Below are 22826 nucleotides of genomic sequence, written 5' to 3' on the forward strand. Positions count from 1 at the left end.
GTCGCCGCGGCCGGGCCGCTGACAGGCGCTTCGAGGGCGGCGCGCGGGGCGGCGGGGCGCGGCGGGGCGCGGCGGGGGCGCAGAGCGGCGCGGCCCGCCCGGGGGCACCGCCGGCCCGGCCAGCGCGGACGGCGCTCGGTGGACGCGGACGCACGGCTGGCCGGCCCCTCCCTGCCCGCGCGCCCGGGCGCCCACTCGCCGGCGCGGGGCCCGGGAGCGATGACATCGACGGGGAAGGACGGCGGCGGGGCGCAGCACGCGCAGTATGTGGGGCCCTACCGGCTGGAGAAGACGCTGGGCAAGGGGCAGACAGGTGCGTGCGCGCCGGCGGGCGGCCCGAGCCGGGCCGGGGGGCGCCGCGTCGCCAGGCGGCGGGCCGGGCCGGGCGGGCCGGCCGCGAACAATGGGCGGCGGGGCCCCTCGGGCCGCCGCGCGCCCGGGTCCCGCGGCGGAGCCCCGCAGGCCCGAGGCCGCGGTCGGCCCGGGCGCGGCCCAAGGACACGCGGCGCGGTCCCGGGCGCACGGGCAGGGGCCTCGCGGCAGGTGCGCGGCCCGGCCGCATTGTGCGCCGGGGCGCGGGGCCCATTGTGCCGAGGGAGGCGGGGGCCGCGCGGCCCCATCTGCCGTCTGCCGCGGCCGCGCTAATAGGCAGCCTGCCCGAGCAGCTGCGCCCGGCGCGCGACCCCCGCTCCGGCCGGGCCTCCCTCCGCGGCTGGGCGCGGCGCAGCCACGGGCCGCGGGCTGGACAGCGCCTCCCGGCCCAGGTCCCTCGGGGAGGGAGAAGGTGTCGGTCTGCGGCCGGGGAGCGGGCTCGGGGCCCGCCGGAGCGGGGTCCCCCAGCCGGGCCCCGCCGCCTCCCCTGCTCGGGTCAGGTCCTCCGAGGCCCATCCCGACGCCAGCACGGCCCTGGGAGCGCGGAGGCGGCCAACTTTCCCGGGCCTAGCCGGCCCCCTCCTCTGGTCAGCCAGGCGCATTCACACAGCCGTCTTTGTCGGAGGCTGAGACTCAGCCATTTTCTTTCTTCTCCCAAGGCTGGCCTGTCTCCCGCTGCCAGAGGTCCGACTGGCGTCGTCTGCCTCTCCTCTCCTGCGGGGGGACGTTTCCCAGAACCAGGGCGCGCCCGGGAGTCGGCCGGGAGGCCGCCTGGGGCCGGGGTCCGCGGGCCTCACCAAGGAGGCAGCGCTGGGAAGGTGGCGGTGCCTGGAGAGAAAGTGGGCCAAGACCAGCTCCCAGGAGGCGCCGCCGTGATGTAACCAAGCCAGAGGCAGGCGGCGTCCAGGCCGGGAGAGGAGTCTTCCCTCCCTGGTGGTGACCCCACAGCCCTGGCAGTCAGCATCACCGCAGAGTGGGGGACCCCCGCCCCGGGGCCTGGGTTCCAGGGGAGGCTCAGCCGGCGGGTGTTGGCTGGGTTGGGGAAGTGCACACTTCGTGGGAGACTCTTGGTGAAGGCTCAGGACATCGGGGATGGATGTAGAGGCAGTGACATAACCTAATTACTGTGCCAATAGAACGTTAGCATAAGGAACCCTCGGCGTGCAGGGGATGACAACTCTGAGTTATGTATGTGCAGGGCCACGGGGGCTTCACGGCAGGGATTGCTTTCCCTGCTCTCCCTGGAGTTATGCTGTCGTACAGTTAATTACGGGAGGTTTTCCGCTGTGTGTGTGTGGGGAGGGGTCTCAGCATGGCTTGCAGGGGTGTGTGTGTGAACGTCAATGTGCAGTATGATGTTTAGAAGATCCTGCCCCACCCCCACAGCAGCCCCCTCTCCTGAGCTGGGGTGGTCACAGTGCCGAAATGCAGGGCAGGGAGGCAGCCCCAGCCCTGTGTCCTCTGGTGGGCATGGCCCCCTTGGGTCCCTGCTTAGGTGCCACTCCAGCACCTTGCTGTCATTCCCAGGTCCCCATCCTACACTTTAAGGGAACAGGCTACCTGCAGGAGACCTTGTGAACGAGTGTGGCTGGGGTCTGGTTGTGGCCATGGCAGCTGTCGACCCCCTGGCTTGGCCCTCAGCTCTTGTCCAGTTCAAGCCTCCTGTGGTTCCCTCTGCTCAAGTCCTTTCTGTGGGAAGCTGCTCCTGGAACGCCTTGTGGAGCGGCCGAGCCCACCCCCCGAGGCAGGCTGGGCTTGCTGGGCCCCAGGACGCCACTCTGGAGTTCTGTGGGGTGGGGTGCAGCCTTCCCCTCCTCTCTAGACTGGCGGTCCAGCCTGTACCCTCCTTGCACTCCCTGTGGGCCTCGGCTCACAGCCTTGCCCGAGCCGCATCGGCTCCATGAGTCACTCCTATCACATTGTGGCAGTGCTTGGCCACCCACAGGGCTGTGGACTGACTACTGGGCATGTCCTTTGGTGGCCTGGAGTGTCTCTTCTGGTGGCTAAAGCACTGAGCCAGGTGCCAGCAAAGCCAAAGTACTGGGCTGTCCCCTGCCCAGACTGTGGGAAAGATGGGGGGAGGTGCTTGAGGCAGGCGTTGCTGCCCTGGACAAGGCCTCTGCTGGGCCTTTCCTCCTGAAATGCTTATTTAGGCACTTCATACCTGCAGAGATGTGGGGAGGAGCAGAAAACTCTTCAAATCCAAGTGGCAACTGCAGGAGGGTGTGTGGCTGAGTTGTCTGCGCCCCCACTGGCTGGTGGACATAGCAGAACACCTTGCCACCAGGGCCAGACCCTGCATACCCAGTGGTCTCAGCCCCCACACAGGGATCCCTGTAGGTAGAAGGGGGGAGGAGGAGGAGGAGGAGGAGGAGGAGGAGGAGGAGGAGGAGGACAAGAAGGACACAGAGCCCCAGCACAGTGGGACCCTGAAGGTGGAAGAGGAGGAGGAGGGGGAGGAAGAGGAGGACTTGGATCTCCAGTGCAGGGGATCTAGTGTAAATAGAAGAGGAGGAGGACACAGAGCCCCCAGTGCAGGGGACCCTGAAGGTGGAAGGGGAGGGGGAAGAGGACACAGACCTCCAGTGCAAGGGACCCTGTAGGAGGAAGAGGAGGAGGAGGAGAATGATGTCAATGATGAAGAAGATGACGACATAGATCGCCTGGTGCAGGAGAACTCTGTAGGTGGAAGAGGAGGAGGAGGAGGAGGAGGAGGTGAAGGTGGAGGTGGAGGTGGAGGTGGCAGCGGCGGCCGCTATAGGTCCCCTGGTGCAGGAAAACCCTGAAGGTGGAGGAAGAGGAGGAGGAGGAGGAGGAGGAGGACGACGACGACGATGATGACGACATAGGCTGCGTAGCCCAGGAGAACCTTGCGCCTGTAGAAGAGGAGGAGAGCACAGGCCCTTGGCTTCCCTAGGGCCAGGCTCCTCAGGAAGATGGTGGTCACTGGAGGACCCCTGGTCGTAGGATAGGAAGGAGGTTGGCCAGGGCTCTAGGAAACAGCCAGGCCAGAGAGAGGTGATGGTATGGCTGGTGGGGGCTGCCCGACAGCTCACCTGGCTGCCAACCCAGACTGGTGGATGAGCTGCCAGCCTAGGGGTCGGGGTCGTTTCTCCCATGCTCCCATGTGGCTGTTAAGATGGATGTGGAGCTCTGGTGGCTGGAGTGTGGGATGGGCGGACCCCGTGAGGGCAGGACGGGAGAGCAGAGGAAGGGAAGGCAAGCGAGGCAGAGGTCTGGCTGAGCCTGTGGTGGTTCCAGTCCAGGGCCTGCAGGTGCCACAGAGCCAGGCAGAGCCCCACTCCTGCACTTGAGTTTGGGGGGCATTTAAGGGGACAGCACATAGTGTCTGGTGTCCACCATCCTGCCTGGTCCCTCTGGCTGCCAGCTGTGAGCCCCACAGTGGGGCTGCAGCCCTCAGCATCTTCTGGTTATCAGTTGTATAATAAAGGAAACTGAGGCGAGAGCCGGGTGCTCTGCCAAGGGCCGTGCTTCTTGAGGGCAGGTCCCAGGGCTGACTTAGGGGATCGGGTGTCCAGTGGTGTGTGGCCATGGGGGACATGCTGGCAGCCCTGGTCCTCCAGGAACCACAGGGTGCAGACCCTGCTGGGCCCCGTTCCCTGCCGAGGCCAGCGGGTGGGGATTGGCCCTCACACCTTCACAGGAGACCCGGCAAGGAGGGCGGGCAGTTCCTGGGTGGGCCCCTGGCACACTGGGCAGTGGGAGTTGCCAGGGTGGGATGTTCCAGGCCCCGTATGCTGGTGCACTGACATGCATGGGCTCTGCTTAAGGCCCAGCTGTGCCCCGACACTGGCGGGAGGGGCCTGTCCCAGGCAGGCTTGCCCTGCCATCCCCGTTTGGCCACACCCAGGCCATCTGGTGGTTCTAGAAGTCGACTCCCACAGCACGTCAAACTCCGTGCAGTCCCCCTGGCTGCACATGGACGCAAGGCCAGGCCTCTGGTCCTCACCTCACAGCCTGCAGCTGGTGCAGGCCCAGAGGCCAATACCACTGGAGCCAGTGGAAGCTGCAGTTGCTGCAGTCTGAGTCTGAGGGGCTCCCTAACAATGCGGGAGCTCGGGCCCCATCCCTGGGTGTCCAGGCTGGGTGGGTGCTGCAGGAGCCAGGTACTCTGTGCTGCAGACCTCCTCGGTCCACCTCATGAGCCCATACCCCCAGGACACTATGAAGCTGGCAGGAACTGCCCAGGGGACCTCAGAACTACCCGCTGTCCACTCCTACCACCAGTGTTGGCCTGGGAGTCCTGTCCAGTTACAGGCCCTAGTATGCAGGCCCCAGGGCGCCTCTTCAGCCTTACCTCGGCCCCCCACACTGGGCTTGCAAGCAGCGGGCCCTCCCCAAGCCAGCCTGCCATTGCCAACTCTGCAGGCGGGCATGTTGTCAGAGAGGCGTCTCACCTGGGCTCCTGCCGCCAGGAAGGCACCTTCATGGGGACTTTTTCTGGAGAGCCCCTGGGGAGTGTCAGGCTGCTGCTGAAGTCAGCCCCCTTGTGGGGTGGCTGGAGGACTAGACCTGGGCCCGTGGGCCTGTGGGGACAGTACCAGAGGGCAGTTCTGTGCTGCTTGCCTCCCGGGCGCTGACCACTTGGTAGCAGAAAGGCTTTGGGCTTCTAGCTCCGGCTGCCCAGTGGGGTTCTACCGAGCTTTTGTGGGGCTCCAAGGCTAGACCGGTCAGTGGGATCCAGTGGGGTCCAGTGGGAGGCCAGGAGCCCTCTTGTCTGCTCTGTACCTGAGAGGAGGGTCTCTGTGCTGCTGTTCATTCGGCAAGAAGTTAATGGCAACACAGAGATATCTTGGTGCCAGGACAGACCCAGGCTCACCTGCAGAGCTGGCTAGTGTGGCCAACCACACAGCGGTAGGCAGGGGACCTGGCGTCATGCCTGGGGCCCAGCCTAAGGTGACCAGGCAACCACAGGCTCCTCTAAGACCTCAGCTGGGGAGGCTAGTGGACCAGCTTCCTCTGGGCTCTGGGTGGACAGAGGCCGGGCAGGGCCTGAGGCTGCAGGGACAAAGCAGAGATTGTGTCAGGCCAGTCACCTCTGGGCCCAGCCTGCTTGGTCCAGGGTTCTGGGGCCCTGCAGTGGGAGCTGGCTCCGTCTGCAGGTCGGTATCCTGGGAGTCCAGCTGTGCAAGAGAAGCCTCTCCTGTCGCCGGTGTCCTGCTCTGGGGGTCCTCATGGAACCTGGGCCTAGCTGCCATCAGGAGAGTATGAGGCTCTTAGAGGTCCGTGAGTACCAAGTAGACTGAGCTCCTGCAGTAACCGTCCTGGGGTCCTGGCCTGTGTGGACAGAGCCACTTCCCTCTGTGGCCACAGTTGTTGGGCTTGGATAGAGAATTGGTAGCCTTGGTGGCCCTGGGCTGACAGGGTGGGTGGGTTTGGGGTCCTCTGCAGTGCCGTGACCTGCTTGGGGATGCCCCCGCCCTGGGGAATTCGTACTGCTGTCCACTCCGGGCTAAGGCTGAGAGTCCTGGAGGGTAAAGCTGGCTTCCCTGGCCCACAGGCAAGGTGGAGGGCAGCCTGGCCAGTGACGCAGGCGGGGGTGGCGTCACGTCAGCAGAGGCTCCGAGCCGTGGGCGGCTTGCGCAGGGAGCCTCTGAGCCAGGCCTCTGAGGGGTGGCTTAGCCTGGGAGAGCTTGGGTCACGCCAGAGGCCGGGCAGCAGAGCCTGCATGGGGGAGGGGTCCTTGGTGGCCGGACAACGCCAAGGCTGGAAACTCACCTGGGCTCCTGGGTGGATGCCTGCTTCCTGGACATCTGGCCTCACCACTCTTGGTCTGAGAGTTCTGTCGGCTAGAAGTGCCTGGCCATGGCAGCCTGCCTCAGAAGGGCTCCGGGCAGGGGCCTTGCACCAGGGTCCTCGGCCTGACGCGTAAGGATGGGGAGGCAGCCCTGACCCCAGGCTGATATGACATGAGGATGGGGTGTGTGTGTGTGTGTGTGCGTGTGTGTGTGCACGTGTGCGCGCACGCGCACTACTGGATTTTAAACTAAAGGTCTTTGCCTGCTATGCAGGTGCTCTACCACTTGAGCCACTTCTATCCTTTTTTCTTCAGTTGTTTTTCAGAGGATTTCCATTTTCTCCTGGGGTTAGTCTCCGAGCTCAGTCTCTGTACTGCTGCCCTTCAGTTGCTTGGATTGTGGATACACCTGGCTAGTAGAGGAGACCCTGTGGACACCCATACCTGGCTTGTTAGGGGAGACCCTGTGGACACATCCACACCTGGCTTGTTAGGGGAGACCCTGTGGACACACCCACCCACACCTGGCTTGTTAGGGGAGACCCTGTGGACACACCCACACCTGGCTTGTTAGGGGAGACCCTGTGGACACACCCACCCACACTTGGCTTGTTAGGGGAGACCCTGTGGACACATCCACACCTGGCTTGTTAGGGGAGACCCTGTGGACACCCACACCTGGCTTCTTAGGGGTGACCCTGTGGACACACCCACACCTGGCTTATTAGGGGAGACCCTGTGGACACACCCACCCACACCTGGCTTGTTAGGGGAGACCCTGTGGTCACCCACACCTGGCTTCTTAGGGGAGACCCTGTGGACACACCCACACCTGGCTTCTTAGGGGAGACCCTGTGGACACACCCACCCACACCTGGCTTCTTAGGGGAGACCCTGTGGACACATCCACACCTGGCTTATTAGGGGAGACCCTGTGGACACACCCACACCTGGCTTATTAGGGGAGACCCTGTGGATACACCCACCCACACCTGGCTTATTAGGGGAGACCCTGTGGACACACCCACACCTGGCTTGTTAGGGGAGACCCTGTGGATACACCCACCCACACCTGGCTTATTAGGGGAGACCCTGTGGACACACCCACACCTGGCTTGTTAGGGGAGACCCTGTGGACACACCCACCCACACCTGGCTTCTTAGGGGAGACCCTGTGGACACATCCACACCTGGCTTATTAGGGGAGACCCTGTGGACACACCCACACCTGGCTTGTTAGGGGAGGTTGGGCTTGCTATTGGGTCCTCCTGGGGCTCTCCTGACCTCCACCTTCTGGGTGGTGGAGTTATAGATGTGAATCATGCCAGGCGCTCCCCCTCCTCCACCCACCCTCCCCCTCCACTGGTGGATTTCCCTACCCAGCAGCCCTCATTCCTTCGACAGTGAGCTGAGAGAGTTGATGGGATTGTGGCAAAGCTGCTGGCCAGCTGTGCCCTGCCAAAGGGCATCTGGGCCTGCACAGTTGCCTGGGGCTCTGGCTGGCAGCTGCCCCTGCCTTGCAGGCCCAGGCTGAGCAGAGGCTTCTGCTGCCCCTGACGGTCAGTCCATGCTGTCACAGTGTCACCCGCCCCGTGGCAGCACAGCAGTCTAGAGACCGTGAGGAGCCTCGGAGCCCTCCCCTGCCCCTCCCCACCTGCAGCAGCCACCCTGACTGCCACAGACCTGGGGTGTCCAGAACTTCTGTGGATTGAGCTGCACAGGAGCGGTGCCCAGACGGAGCATGGATTACGTGTGCTGAGGGGAGGGCCTCCAGGCCTGTCCCCAGCCTCACCTCAGCAGCTGCCTGCCTGCCCGCCTGCCCACCTGCCCGCCCGCCCGCCAGGCTCCACACTCCTCCAGGGCAAATCCTAAGCTGTGTAAGTGTGTGTGTGTGTGTGTGTGTGTGTGTGTGTGTGTGAGTGAGTGCGTGCATGTGCGTGTGTGTGTGCGCGTGTGTGTGTCCTGGTGTTGCTGTGAATGAAGAGAGACAGGAGCACAGAGTTGCCCTCAGCCTGTGTGTGTGTGTGCGTGTGTGTGTGTGTGTGTGTGTGTGTGTGTGTGTGTATGTATGTCCTGGTGTTGCTGTGAATGAAGAGAGACAGGAGCATAGAGTTGCCCTCAGCCTGTGTGTGTGCGTGCGTGTGTGTGTGTGTGTGTATCCTGGTGTTGCTGTGAATGAAGAGAGACAGGAGCATAGAGTTGCCCTCAGCCTGTGTGTGTGTGTGTGTGTGTCCTGGTGTTGCTGTGAATGAAGAGAGACAGGAGCATAGAGTTGCCCTCAGCCTGTGTGTGTGTGTGTGTGTCCTGGTGTTGCTGTGAATGAAGAGAGACAGGAGCATAGAGTTGCCCTCAGCCTGTGTGTGTGTGTGTGTGTCCTGGTGTTGCTGTGAATGGGGAGACAGGAGCAGAGTCGCCCTCCGCCCACACATCCACACTGGTGTCCGAGCAGCAGCAGACCCCTGCCCAGCCCGGGAGGTCCAGTTGTCATGGAAGGACCCTGTCTGGGCAGCTGTGGTGCAGTGCTTCCCCACAGGCCCCAGTGTGGGCCTGGCCTGGGAGGCTGAGCTCCTCTCGGGCGTGCTGGTGGGGTGGCTCCCGGTCTCCTCTCGCTTGACCTCTGACGCCCTCGCGTGCCAGGCAGTGGGGTCCTGAGTGGGGTTCTCGGCGCACACTGGAATGCTCACCATGTGTGTGCATATAGTTTCTCCCGGGGGGGGGGGTACCCTGCAGGTGTGAAGCCCATGTCAGCCCTGTTGTGGGGGTGAGGGGAGGGCCTGCTGCTCCAGGTGACCCCAGCCACTTGCCGGCCGCCGCCCTCTGCCCCAGGCCTATGGGTGGGGCAGCAGTGGGGGCTGAGAGGACTTCCCCCAGTCTAGGTGACCCCTTGTGGCCTGGCTGGGACAGTATAGGGTCCCAGTGTTGGGCCGCCCCCGCGGTCTCACAACAGATCGGGCAGCTTCCGTCCAGTCCATGGATGAGGGGTTCCGTGGGCCACAGTTGGCGATTAGAGGGCCCACCAGACGGGCCGTGGGGACAGGGAGCCAGGGCTACCCTGGCCCACACCTCAGCTCCCAACACAGGAGCCGGCTCATGCCCTGGCTGTGAGGCCTCCGCTGCCCCCAGGCGGCCTGGAGGGTGTCTGTGTGTCTGTGACTTGGGGTTTCCTCTGGGGCCTGGGGCCTGTGCTCCGGGCCGGTGATGAGAACCCATGCCACACTAGCGGGACTGACAGGAGTGTGGCACCTCGGGAGAAGCGACACACCACAAGCAGGCCGGTAGACACGTGGCACTCGATGGCCTCAGACCTGCATGCCATCTCTGCGGGGCCTCTGGGGTGGTGGGGGAGGGGCTCGTCCTCAGGCCCTGTGCCTTGCTTCCGAGGCCGAGCTGTGGCCAGCCAGGCGCTGTCCAGCTGGGCTGTGCTGAAGTCTCCAGCGTTACACCTCTACCAGGAGACTCTTGGTCAGCTGTTGGTCTTGGACCCTGGCTGTTGGTGGACGGAGCCACAGGAAGGACTCAGTCTTGGTGAATTCTAAGCCTCTCTCTGCCTGTGGACCTTGGGTTCTGTGTGGTCGAGATCAGAAGCAGAAGCGGGGCACTCACGGGCACGGGTGTGTGTGGAGTGCAGGCCTTGTGTCTCCGGCCGGCGGCGGGGCAGCCCTCGGTGCTGATTCTGACTCCCATGGCCTCGCTGGAGGGGCATGGCTCCCTCACAGGCTCCCTGAGGCTCCTTCATTCCACGGCTCTTGTGGCCCAACAGTGGCCGACACGCAGGACTTTGGTAACCTTGGGGAGGCCGCTGGATGCAGAGAGGCATGCTACAGCCCATGCTGCTGGGCAGGGCAGGCGTGGGAGCGAGGGGTGCAGGCAGCCCCGTTGGGTACCCCAGCCGGAGCCCCACATGCACCAAGAGGCCCTTGCCTCCAGGCGGCCTGGCCAGACCTCATGCTTGTATGGAGGCTGCCCTGGCCTGCAGACCTCCCACTGGCCCAGGCTCGGGGGCTGCGTGCTGGCTGGGAGCAGGTGATGCTGGAAAGGGGAACGGCTCAGGGCTTGAGGGCCGGCTGTCAGGTCATCAGATCAGCAAGGGGCCCGTGGCCAGTCACATGGAGGGCTGAGAGTGTGCCCAGCATTGGGGGTTGTGGGCTCTAAACTCCAAATCCCAAGGGACTGACACCTACTCATAAAGCAGTTCAGACGATGCTCAGCAAATGCCACGGTGTGGGGGTGTCTGCGCGTTGTTGAGTGGGTGGATTGGCTGCAAGCTGGAGTCCTGGCCGGGGCCTTCTCCACAGAGGTCTGCAGGGCAAGCCCAGGCCCCCAGGAGCTCGGCCTGCTGTCCTGGACACTGGCCCGTGGGGCCCACAAGGGCCCACCTGTCCTTGCCCAGCTGGTTTCTGGGAAGCTTGTGCCCCCTCCCAAGGTGTCTGGCACTGGTGGGAAGCCCCCCATTACTGTAGCTCAGTGACCAGCTGGGGCTCCTTGCTGGGTCCTGGCAGCTTGGTGCTCTTGGACTTGGTTCCTCTCCCCTGTGGGTGGCCAGGGGCCCGAGAGCTGCCTCGGTGTGGGACGGACGCTCTGAGGACACAGGGTCATGGATGCCAGGTGCCAGGGCCGCCAGGGCCTGGGTTCCAGGTCCTCTATCCCAGTTCCTGAAGCCTGCTTCTCCCTGACCCCAGGACACTGTCACCTCCGCCTCGGGAGCTCTGACCCAGGACGTGCACTTCAGGAGAGAGGGCTCCCGCCTGCTGTGTGGGAGCCGTGGGGCTGGAAATCTGCCCCCGTGCAGTGCCTGGTCCTCTGTCTCCCTGCCCGGGCCCAGGTCCCTGCTCCTGGAGCGGGTTAGAGCGAGGAATGGCCTGTGTCCCAGCACAGAGAGGAATGGGCAGCCCGGGTGGGCATCCTGCCAGGCTCCTGTGGCCACCAGCTTAGTGGTTGTTAGGGACGGAGGCCCGTGCTGGGCAGTGCTGCTGTGTGTGGGCTGGCAGGCTCTGCCTGTCTCCTCTCCTGTCCTTCCTGCCTGCTGCCCACTAAGTGGATTCTGTTATTATCCCAGGCAGGAGATTGCCCGGAGGCCTGCTCCTCCACCGCAGGGTGGGCAGGGGCCAGTTGGGGCGGGGCGGGGTGGCCTTCCAGCCCAGACCCCTGGGTGACCAGGGCAGCTGGGCGTGTGCACGTCTGTCCATCCATGTGTCTGTGTGGTCTGCAGGCCCGTGGGCAGGGCCCAGGTTCTGCCAGGGAGCTTGCTGCCCTGTGGGGGTGGGGGCTGCCTCGTTCTCTCTGGGCCAGAGCAGGTCCGCTGGGCCCCTCACGGGTGCTGCCTGGATCTGCTGTGTGTTGGGGCCGGTGGGGCTCAGGGCTGGCCGAGCCACCCCTCCTCCTGACCGGAGCAGACAGAGCCCCCTTCACAGGGGTGCAGATTTAGGTGGAACACCCGTGGGGCTCTGCACCAGGCAAAGGATGCTAGGTCTGGCCAAACTCCAGGACCTCGCCTGGTCTCATCCACATGGGCAGAGACAGCCCTGGAAAGAAAGAAGGGGCGGGGAGGGGGCTTTCTGAAAGATCCAGTGACCCTCCAGGACCTCGCATACTGAGGAGGGTGCCACCTAGAGGCACTGAGCTCTCAGTACAGGCCAGGCAGGTGCAGGAGCGCGGTGTGTAGAGGGCAGTTCCGGGTCTTGGCCTTGCTGGGTGTGCTTCTGGGGGAGCAGGGGGTTCTGGATGGGGGGGTTGCCTCAAGAGGCTGTGCTCACATCTGTTTGCACGAGCAGCATAGGTGTGTGCTTGTAGGTCTGTGTCTGCAAGGACCTCTGTATATAGGTCTGTTTGTGTGGACATGCATATGCACGTATGCAAGCCTGAGTGTGTACATGTGTGTACAGTGTGTGTGCAGGTCTGGGTCTCCAGATGTGTATGTGTGCACGTTTGCATGTATGTTTCGTGTGTATCTGTATGTGTGTGCATAGCCTTGTTTTGGTACAGCCCTGTGCTCGCATGTCATGTGTACATGCAAACTTGTGTGCACATGCCTACACACGAGGGGCTTGTATATGTGCATGTACATGTCTGAACTTGCATATACATGTGCAGGTCCTTTGCACATGTATGTACATGTGCATTTGTTTCTGTAAATCTGTATCTTTGTGCCTAGGTCTATGGTTGTGTGCTCATGTATGTATGTACAGGTGTGTGTCTGTGTGCACTGGCTTGTGTGTGCACAGGTCTGTGTGTGCAGGTGTGTCTATGTGTGATGTGTCTATGTATACATGTATATGTGTGCACAGGTCTGTGTGTATACGACTCTGCAGGCCCATCTATATGTGTGTGTGTCTGTGTGTATTGGCATGTGTGTGCAGATATCTGTATACATGCCTGTGTGTGCACATGTCTGTGTATGTACAACTCTGTATGTGCAGGTGTGTCTGTGTGTGCACATGTCTGTGTACTGGCCTGGGTGTGCACACAGGTCTGCGTGTGTGGGTGTGTCTATGCATGTGTCTTTGTACACATGCCTGTCGGTGTTTGTGTGTCTGTGCAGTGGTCTGTGTCTGTGCACAGGTCTGTGTGTCAGGCGTGTCTGAGTATACACAGGCCTATGCATGTACAACTCTGTGTAGGTGTCTGTATGTGTGTGTGTGTGTGCACGCGCACGCACGTACCTGTGTGCACTGGCCTCTGTGTGTGTGCAAGTGTATGAGCGGGGGTCTTCCTGCTTGTGCTGGCCTGTGTGGGAGGCTACAGGCGGGAGCTCCCTGGGCCACCCCACCACCATCCTGGGGCCTGGCTGGTGTGGAGCACGAGGTGTGTCCCAGGCCTAGGATCTGGGCGTGGGGGAGCAGTGTCTGTCTGTCCGTCTCCCCCAGGCTGGTCTTGTCTGCAGCAGCTCCTCCCAGCCCCTGCCTTCCCCACCCTGTACAGCAGAACACTTCTGCCACCCCACCATGTCCCAGACCTCCCTAGAGACCCGATCGCGACCAGCCAGGTCCTTGTGGCCAGGTGTGCCTCCTCAGGTCACCCTGCATCCATGTGTGTCCCCAGAGAGCCTGGGGGGCTCACGTGTGACCTTAGCAGGGCATCACCCCTCTTCCCTACATGGTCTCCAGGTTTCTTCCTGGTCCAGAACCCCTGCCCTCCCACCGGGGCCCAGGCTGCTCACTTGCAGAGGCTCAGCGGTGGCCCTGTCACTTGCCTCAGCCTGCGCTGCAGGAGGCCTGGCTTCCTGCGTAGGGTGTGAGCGCAGACGGAGGTTGGTGGGGACAGCTCAGTGAAGGGATGCATCTGAATATTGCACCAGGCTGATTTTACAGTATTGGGCCGCAGAAACCAGTGAGTACGCAAGCATCTGAGTGATCTCCTGGCCCAGGGGCTGGAGTCAGGGCCCCAGTAAGAAGGCTGCAGCAGGGAGTGAGTGCAGGGACGGGGCACTGCTCCGTCCCCATGGGCCCCACATGAGCAGGGCCAGGGATCCGTGCCTTTGGTGGCAATGCAGCTCTAGGGACCCATCTGAGTCTTGTTGGGCACCCCTGGACCATGTTGCCTCACACAGCTCCCTCCTGCTGTCTGGAAGGCCTGGGGGAGCTGCCCGCCTGGAGGCCTGAACACCTCCTACCCACAGAGAGAGGCCAGGCTGCCCTGGGGGTTATACCACCTGATCTGAGCCCCCGCTGTGCCCAGGTGTGTGTGTGTGCATGCATGTGTGTGCGTGTGTATGTGCGTGTGTGTGTGTGCACGCGTGTGTGTGTGTGTGTGTGCATGCGTGCCCCTGCCCCAGGAGCCTGGGTTGGGCTCTGGATTTTGTACCACAGAAGTCTTCACACAGCTGTGGACTGGGGAGCACCCTGTCCTCCTCCTGTACCCCTGAGCCCCACAGCCCCTTCCCGGCAGGCGAGGGGCAGAGGGTCTCCTGGGAGCTCCCACAGCCATCTTCCAGGCAATTTGTCTGTGGCCCTCCTCCACTTGGCCTCTGCCCACGGGACTCTGGCACAGAGTGGCCTATGCCTGGTGCAGGACCCACCAGGAGAACTGGACATCCAGAGGGGGGAGGTGTGGGAAGCCCCCACTGGCTTCCTTCCGGAGCCATTCCCAGGCATGCTGGGAGGTGGACCTGCCAGCTCTGGGGGAGCTCTGGGGTGGGTTCCTCTCACCTCTGGAGAAGCCCTGGGCCTTGGAGCTTAACCGTCTCCTCGTCGATGGAAACATCTCTCTCCCACTCACTGACAAGCAGCCGGTGCTGGTGGAGTTTTTCACTAATTGGAAGGGCTCTGTTGGGGTGTGTTTGGGTTGTGGGCCTTGGGGTCCAGGTCTCCATAGGGCTGGAGCGCACACAGTGTGAGTCCATTCAAGAGGCTGGAAATGCCTGCAGCCATGGAAGAGGGCCTTCCGGCTGTGAGGGCCCCGGACCCTTCTGTGGGTGACAGGTGTGCAAGTTCTGACTGGAGGGCGGTGTCACACACACGTGTCAGCTCCAACTGGAGGGTCTGAAGGAACATTGAAAGTTGTGTGGCTGTCGCAGGGCAGCCAGACCTGAGAAGCCCTGGGACGGCCTGGGGACACAGGGCAGTGCAGCACAGATTGGGGAAAGTGGTGGCAGGTGGGCTGGGGCTGGCAGGCGCCACTTCCTGCAGCCCCGGGGCCTGTGCACCGTGTGGGGGGTACTGGGGTGCCCAGGGCAGGCAGGTGTGGGGCTGGTATGTGTTATTTGCTGCGGCCGCCAGGCCTCTTCCCCCTGAAGCTGGCAAGTCCTGCCCACAACGCAGGGGGCCCCAGCAACTCCTGGGGAGAGTACAGGGAGGCCCGCGTCCTCCTCTCTTAGGCCTTGGGGCTTACGTGGGTGTGGCAGGCTCAGAAGGAGCCACCTGCTGTGTCTCAGGAAGCAGGTCACATGGACCCCTGCCAAGATGCCTGCTCTTGGGGCTGGAGGGGTGGCTGCACCTTTCTGTTGGGCAGCTGCAGGCTCAGGCCCTTTGTTAGCTACACACAGCAGGGAAGACAGGCCAGTGGAGAGTTCTGCCTCCGTGGGCCAGGAGCAGGGTGGGGGCCAGAGGTGGGGATGTTCCTGCCTGCTCTGCTCCCATCACCATGGCAACAGATGGAAAGGGAGGAGAGGGCCTTGTGTGCAGTGGCTATGATTTGGAGACCCCAAGGCTCCTTCTGGAGCACCGGTATGGCAGGGTTACAGCCCCCCACCCCGCAGGGCACATCTCCCCCAGGAGGGATGGAGGGTGGTCCTCCCCTCCGGGGTCTCCTAGCCTACTTCCTAAGCCAGAGCTGTTGGTTTGGAAGGTGCCTGTGTCCCCGAGCTGGATAGCCCATGGGGTGGGGCACTGGGCAGTGCCACTCTGCAATGCCCAGACCCAGCTGGCTGGGTCTGGAGGTCCTGAGCACAGCGTGAGAGCTGCCCCCCCACCCTGGAGTCTCCAGTCATGGAGGTCTCACTGTGGAGTTGAGGGCCGCCTCCACTGGTGGTCAGGTTCCAGCCAGCCCTGGGCCCTGGCCCCTCCCTGCCTGCTCCCCAGAGGGCCCGGACCTCTTCCTGCAGGCTCCTGTCTGGCTCCCACCTGGCTGCTCTCCCAGGCCCAGCTCTTGCCTAGCCTCACTGACCCCCTCAGGGCTAGGCACGCGTAGGACACCCACTGCCTGGTGTCAGTCTGTCCTCTGTGCCGGTGCTGCAGGCATGGGCTGTGTGTCTGCAGGCAGGTAGGCCCAGGAGGCGTCCTGAGCAGTGGTGGGGACATTCACCCACCTCCCTAGGCTGGGTGGCAGCCTGGCAAGCCCAGCTGCAGCTGGGCAGTGGTTCCACCACTGTGGTCCTTGAACCTGGCACCACCTACCATGAGGGTGGACACTGGCCCCGAGCCTAGCCACAGAGCCCAGGGGCAGCACACAGCCCGGGCCAGCATTCAAGACCCCACCTGCCACGTCTGTAGGAGTCCAGCCCTCTCAGATGCCACTTGTGTTGCTGCCTTCCTAGGAGGCAATGGGTGGGGCGGGGGGGGGGTCGGCAGCAGGGGAGGAGAAGATGCCAGGGGTCTGGGGGAGAGGGGAGGGTGTGGGAGAGCCTTCCCTCAGGTGGAGACCGTGGGGTTGGAAGGCAGCCCTGAACCCACCTGTCCCGTGTGAACCTCAGTGCTCAGACCACCCAGAAATGCTGTACTGCCGCAAGCCAAGCCTGTGGAACCATGGGGTAGGTCCTTGTCCCCAGAGCTGGGGACGGGATGATGCCACCTCAGGCCACCAGCCTTGGGAGAGGGGAAACCCACCCAGCTGCAGCCCTGCACAGCCACCTGCTCCTGCACGTCCCCCTGTCACTGTTCCCATCCCTGACGGTCTGCCTGAGCCCGGGTCCCTGCCAGTGGGAACACAGCAGCGTCTCGTGGTTACTCACCAGGAGCCTGGCCCGGGTGTCTGGGGAGGGTGTGCATCCTGGACGGCCCTCAGCCCTCAGGGGCTCTCACCCTCCTCCTCCACTGGGTACAGAACAGAGGCCTTAGGAGTGAGAGGTGAGCTTTGAATTCCTGCAGGCGCTGACTGGCTCGGGATCCCACACTGGGGTCTAATACTGGAGGAGACCCCAGCTACCTTTCAGCAGAGGGGGGAGCAATGTGGGGTGGCGGGGCCCTCAGATGGGAAGAGGCTTCTCATTTCATGTCTACGGCCAGGAGGGAGGGAGGGAGGCAGGGCTGCAGTGGCCGCTCTGCTCTGCTCCCCTCCCCTCCCCTCCCCTCCCTCCCTCCCTCCTCACCCGCCCAGGTTAGGGGCCTCCCTTGGCTGGCCCTGCCCTGTGGGGTGCAGGCCTCCCTGGCACCCACATTTGAGCATTAGGCGCCCGCGGTCAGGGTTGTGGCAGAGGTGGGCCTAGGGCTGCAGGTGCCTGTAACACTTGTGGGCTCAATTAATTCAGTTTGAAAGTTCCTTTTTAGAGTGTGAATGGTTTCCTTGACGCGTGGGCAGCCGTGTGGCCTATGTGGAGGTGCCTTCTCCTCCTCCTCCTGCTCCTCCCTCCCCTCCTCCTCCTCCCTCTTGTCCTCGTCTTCCTCCTCCTTTTCCTCCTCTTCCTCCCTCTCCTCCTCCTCCCTCTTCTCCTCTTTCTCCTTCTCCTCCTTCTCCTTTTCCTCCTCTTCTTCCTCCCTCTCCTCCTCCTCTCCTCCTCCCTCCTCTTCCTCCTCCTTCTCCTCCTCCTCCTCTTCTTCCTCCTCCTCCCTCTCCTCCTCCTCTTCCTCCTCTTCCTCCTCCTCTTCCTCCTCCTCCCCTTCCTCCTCCTCCCTCTCCTCCTCCTCTTCCTCCTCCTCCCTCTCCTCCTCCTCTTCCTCCTCCTCCCTTTCCTCCTCCTCTTCCTCCTCCTCCTTCTCCTCCTCCTCTTCTTCCTCCTCCTCCTCTCCTCCTCTTCCTCCTCTTCCTCCTCCTCTTCCTCCTCCTCCCCTTCCTCCTCCTCCCTCTCCTCCTCCTCTTCCTCCCTCTCCTCCTCCTCTTCCTCCTCCTCCCTTTCCTCCTCCTCTTCCTCCTCCTCCCTTTCCTCCTCTTCCTCCTCCTCCCTCTCCTCCTCCTCTTCCTCCTCCTCCTCCTCCTCCTTTTCCTCCTCTTCCTCTTCCTCCTCCTCCTCCCTCTCCTCCTCCTCCTCCTCCTCCTTTTCCTCCTCTTCCTCTTCCTCCTCCTCCTCCCTCTCCTCCTCCTTCCCCTCCTCCTCCTTCCCCTCCTCCTCCTCTTCCTCCTCCTCCTCCTCTTCCTCCTCCTCTTCCTCCTCCTCCTCCTCATCCTGTTCCTCCTCCTCTCCCTCCTTCTCCTCTTCCTCCTCCTCCTCCTCCTCTTTCTCTCTCTCCCCTCTCCTCCTCCTCCTCCCTCCTGCATGCGGTTGCTTGCCCCCAGGTATGTGTACGGCAGTGGAGTGCCCGGTGCTGTGGTCCTGGCTCCAGGGCTCTGCATGCGTGCGTGCGTGCGTGCGTGCGTGCACAGGAGAAGGGTGGGATGCAGGACCGCTCAGCTGCAGAGGCTGGGCACATCTGTTTCAGCACAGAGCTTCATGGCTGCGGAGGAATCGGTGCTTTGATGTCTGCAACTTCAAAGGTCCAGCCTGTCAGTTGGCCGCAGGGCAGGAAGGGGCACTGCTCTGAGCCAGGCTGTATTTGAAGTGAGCCCACTGGGTCTGGCACCTCCAACTCAGGAGCCAGACCCACATCCTACATCTGCCCCCAGGCATCCAGGCCCGCCGCCTGCTGTTGGCGACCTGGGGTCTGATGTGATCTTTGCTGTCAGGGTGGTGGGGGCTGCACTCCTGCTGCTCTGGTTGCCCCTGGAGCCCCGCTAGCTGTGGCTTTCCCAGAAGCTGGGCATCCAGGCCCTGTCGGCCTCAGGTGGCCTGCCTCCCCCAGCCCCACAGGGCTGCCTGCGGGCACAGGCACAGCTGTAGTGGACTGGAGCTGTTGGGCGTGAGACGCTGACCTCCAGGGACACCCGCCCTTCTGGGGCCCCGTCACTTCGTGCCGAGCTGCTCAGCCGTGTCCACAGTGAGTCAGGACCCCTCTGTCACCACCCGCCCATACGAGCACGGAGAAATGATGTGCTTCCCTGGTCTTTCTCCTTTGGCCACCTCTGCCCAATGTCTGATGGCTGCTCCAACCTAGACCAAGGGAGTCGGGGTATGCTGGCACTGCTGGAGGACCCTGCCCTCCAGGAAGCCCTGCCGGTGGCGCAGTGGTGGAGAGTGTGGGCCTGAGTCCTGCAGGTTGAGGTCCCTGAGCCTCCGTGTCCCCTTCTGAGGGAGGGAGCAAAGCTTAGAGAGGATTGAGGGGCCACGGGTAAATCCACAGGCGCCTTGTTCTGGCCCCAGTGCTGTGGCTAGAACAGATGTCATGCTCGGGCCTGGAGTTGAGGGATGGGAGGGGTCCTGGTGCCTCTGGCCAGCACAGGGGCACTTAGACCTGCATGGAGCAATGGTGTCCTTGTGGGAAAGCCCAGAAGCCCTCAGGGATGTAAGAGGCCTGCAATGAAACAGAGAAGACAGGTGTGTTTTCTGTGCTGCCTCTGCCAGGTGGCATGGCAGGTCTTCCTGAGGCTGGGGTGAGGTCTGTTGTGTCTCCAGCTCCGGGACTTTGTGGTTTCCCCAGCCCTAAACCCCAGAGCTCATGTTGGCATTGTAACCTAAGACCTGGGCAAAGGCCCTTTCCAAGCCAGGTTCTGTCTGTGTGTCCTGGGTGTTGGGACAAGGGCACCCTTTGTGGTCATCCAGGCTCCACATGGTACCTCCTGCCCCCAGGCTCAGGAGCTGCTCTGCCTGCTGCCTGGGCGGCACAGAGGCTCCCTGGAGTCAGGGAAGAGAGCCTCGCTGTGAGTAGAGAGCCAGCTGAAGACAGGGTGCTCCTGGGTAGACTCCTGCCTGCCCTGTGGATGCCTGTCCACACACACACACACACACACGAGAGCTGTGAAATCAGTCCACTAGTGTGAGTATAACAGTGTGTGATATACCAGAGTTGAGTAGTGTGGGAATACCAGTGGGGATTTACTGGTATGGGATATACCAGTGTGGAATGTACTGACAGGAAGGGTACCAGTGGGGATTTATGGCATGGGATATACCAGCGTGGCATGGGGTGTACCGGTGTGGGGTATGCCAGCATGGGATATACTGGTGTGGGGGTAACTGCCATGGGATATCAGCATGAGGTTTACCAGTGTGCAGTAAACCAATGTAGGTTTATTAGCGTGGGGTATATCAGTGTGGCACATACCAGTGTGGGGTAAACCGGTGTGGGGTAAACACACATGGGGTTTGCCAGCGCGGGGCACACTCGTGTGGGGTTTGCCGGTGTGGGATATGGGGCTTCAGTGGGTGCTAGTCCCTTTACTGCAATAGAATGCCAGTAGCAGGAACTTTCCCAGCACTTTAGAAGGCAGAGGAGGCCAGAGTATAGCTTAGTGGCAGAGTGCTCACCTAGCATGCACAAATACACGGGTTCCATTTCTCGGTACTACATACGTTAAAAAGCCGGAAGTGGTGCTGTGGTTCAAGTGGTAGAGCTCTAGCCTTGAAGAAAGCCCAGCAACCGTGGTTAGGCCCTGAGTTCAAGACCCAGAACTGGAAGGGGGAAAAAAGCATAAGGAGAGGGCTACAGGACTTCCACTGCCAAAACCCAGGCTATTTGTGTCCAGCTGGCCAGGGGACCGCAGTCTTTCCTCCTGTAGCATCCATTCCCTCTGCAGCCCCAGCTCCCCCCAGAGTATGGGGCTCTGGGATGGGGACATGAAGCTGACCCCCCACACCGGTGTCTTCCACTTCTGGTCCAGCGGGGCAGGTGGGATGCTGATAGGGTGGCACTGGCCCTGGACCCACCCCAGGGTCTTCTGAGGGTGGACCAGCCACAGCTTGGATGGGAGGGGGCTGAGGGGGTCAGAGTTTGGCGTCACTTGGCTATGCTCAGTGGTGGTCAGGCCCCTGGAGCTCCCATGTGCAGTGAGGTGAGGGAGCTCAGGCTCATGCGCAGGCCTGGGCTGGAGCCGGGCCAAGGCACTGCTGCAGTCCTGAGGCTTACCTGTGAGTGAGCCTTCCAGAAGCTTCCGTGGACCAGTACCTCTGGTCTCCTGCTGGCAGCTGGATGCCATGCAGAGTGCAGAGTCGCCCGACCCCTGCCCACGGAAGGGTTCCACGCCATGGCTTCTTGGGGGACCCTTTCTCCAGGGCTGCCCCTGGTGCCGTGGACAGCTAGGCTGCTGCAGGTCAGAGCCAGCCATGTGCACCCCTGACCCCAGGGAGAGGGCAGCCGCGCAGAAGAGAAGGAAGGGGCCACCCGCTATGGCTGTTGCCCTGGGAGCCGAGCTGCGGGGGACCAACTAAGACTGATGTCCTGGGTCCCAGGGGCGGCTGGTCAGAGTGGGGCAGGCCCCAAGGCCCTGAGGTTAGGGCGGGCGCCTGGAGGGCGTGCCTTTCCTCAGCGGACGCAAGGCTAGCATTCTGCACATCCTGTCCCCATGATGCGCCTCCCCTCCGCCTTTCCCTCCCTCTGCTCCTCTCCTCTGCCCCCTCCCCAGGCCACAGCCAGGCCAGTGCGTGAGTGCTGGCTGGTGCCTTGTCCACAAGGCTGCCTGTGGGGCCAGGCTATGGGGCCGGCCCCTGGCTGTGTTCAGCACCTTGGAGAGCGCCCCTCCTCCGTCCCCTCTCTGGGCTGGTGCAGCTCCAGGACCTGAGGGAGAGGCCTGGTCCCCAGGCGGCGTCTCTTTAAGGACTTGCCAGGCCTGGACCGGGGGGCTGACCCCTACCCACATTCTGAGTCCCCTTGGCCCCCCCCCCAGATAGAGGGGAATGGCGGAAGCTGACGTGTCGCTGTGGCTTCCAGACCCATGACTCACCGGTCCCACAGGGAGAAGGGGCAGGGGGCTGTCTTGGAGGGTCCCTTGTCCCTGGGGGGTCCAGGCTTCCTCGCAGGCATGCACGGCTGGCGCCCACACGCGCTCACCGCCCCCTGAGCTGCACACGGGGCGCCGCTGGCTGCCTGGCCCTGATCAGGCCTCACCCTGGCAGGGCACGGTGCCATCATCTGTGACACGGTATACTTTCCCTCTCTGGATGGGAGCCTGAGTTTGTATAAAGACAGTAATTAGTGATAAAGTCACAATTGGAAAATAAGCTCCCATGGGTTGGAGGGCTGGGTAATTAAGGGTGATCGTTGGCTTTCCACTCGAAGCAGCCATCCCACGTGGCCAGCTGCAGGCCAGATAGGGACTCCTGCTTCTGAGGGTACACTCCCTGCCACCTCCAGACAGGACTCCCCACATCAACCTGGAGGACACTGCCTCCTCTGTTCCGAGGCAGGGCCAACCTTCCCTGCAGAGCCCGGTGTATCAGGACAGCCAGGGGGCGGGGTGGGGGGGGACCAGCCAGGCTCAGTGAGGAGTAACTGCAGAGGGGAGGGAATGGCGGAGTTCAGGATAGAGCTGAGGACAGCCCCCAACTCCCGCCACGCCTTCTCCCACTGTGGGAGGCAGTACTCTCCCCATCAGAGAGGCCCACGGCCTCCCCTCATCACCCAGGAGCCCCCAACAAGGCCTTGAGATGGCTGGGAACCCGGGGTTCTCACAGCTTCTGTTGCACACGTTCCTCTGGGAGCCCCGAGTTCGTACAGCCTTGCTGGCCAGGTCCTGTGAAAGGCATCTCCTGGCCTGGCGCAGGCCTTCCTCCGGGGAGCCTGGCTGCGTGTGCAGAGCAGGTCAGCACCGGCGAGGGTCCCCTGCCACCCCCTGGATGGCTGAACCAGGGTCAGCAGAGACTGTCGGCACCCAGCTCTCTCTACCCTCCCGTGCTCTTGGTGCTGCCCTGTCAGAATCACAGGCTCTCGTGCCAGATCAAAGGAAGCCAGCCAGAGGCCAGAGGGGTCTGTGCCAGGCTCGGAGGTGGCCTTCCTCGGCCAGCACGTCCCACCGAGGCCAACTCCGAGCCTGGGCTTGCACACGAGCCAGTCCCCAGCCATAGCCCCAGGGAAGCCCAGCTCCTACCTGCCCTGTCTTGGGACCCCAGTCCTGGTTCTGCAGTGCGTGCTGGCCGTGGAGGAGTCTCCCATGGTGGGGGGGCTTGGCAGGCATTCTTCAACCCGATACCTGTGGGGGCGAGGCTGGAGGCGGGGCTGGGGGCAGAAACCTCTGCTGAGCACTGGGGCTTCAGCGTTCAGTGCCCAGGCAGCACAGTCCAGGCAATATCAGCAGTGGTGGC

General features: G+C 62.8%; 1 protein-coding gene across 10 annotated transcripts in view; it reads left to right on the forward strand.

Moving 5' to 3' along the window:
- Window positions 1-137: 137 nt before the first annotated feature.
- Brsk2 (BR serine/threonine kinase 2) overlaps window positions 138-22826 on the forward strand; it is a 61849-nt gene continuing 39160 nt past the window's right edge. For 9 of the 10 annotated variants that reach the window (XR_016538000.1, XR_016537999.1, XR_016538002.1 and 6 more), the window contains exon 1: window positions 139-313. Coding sequence is in view for 6 of the 10 variants with exons in the window: in XM_090347131.1 (XP_090203257.1) it covers window positions 220-313 (94 nt within the window). In the remaining 4 variants the exon portion in view is untranslated. Of the gene's footprint in view, window positions 314-22826 lie in introns of all 10 variants that reach the window. The other variant, XM_090347128.1, reaches the window with a different exon arrangement.

This window comes from Megascapheus bottae, chromosome 16, assembly GCF_031878675.1.
Source record: "Megascapheus bottae isolate mThoBot1 chromosome 16, mThoBot2.hap1, whole genome shotgun sequence".
Taxonomy (NCBI): Eukaryota; Metazoa; Chordata; class Mammalia; order Rodentia; family Geomyidae; genus Megascapheus; species Megascapheus bottae.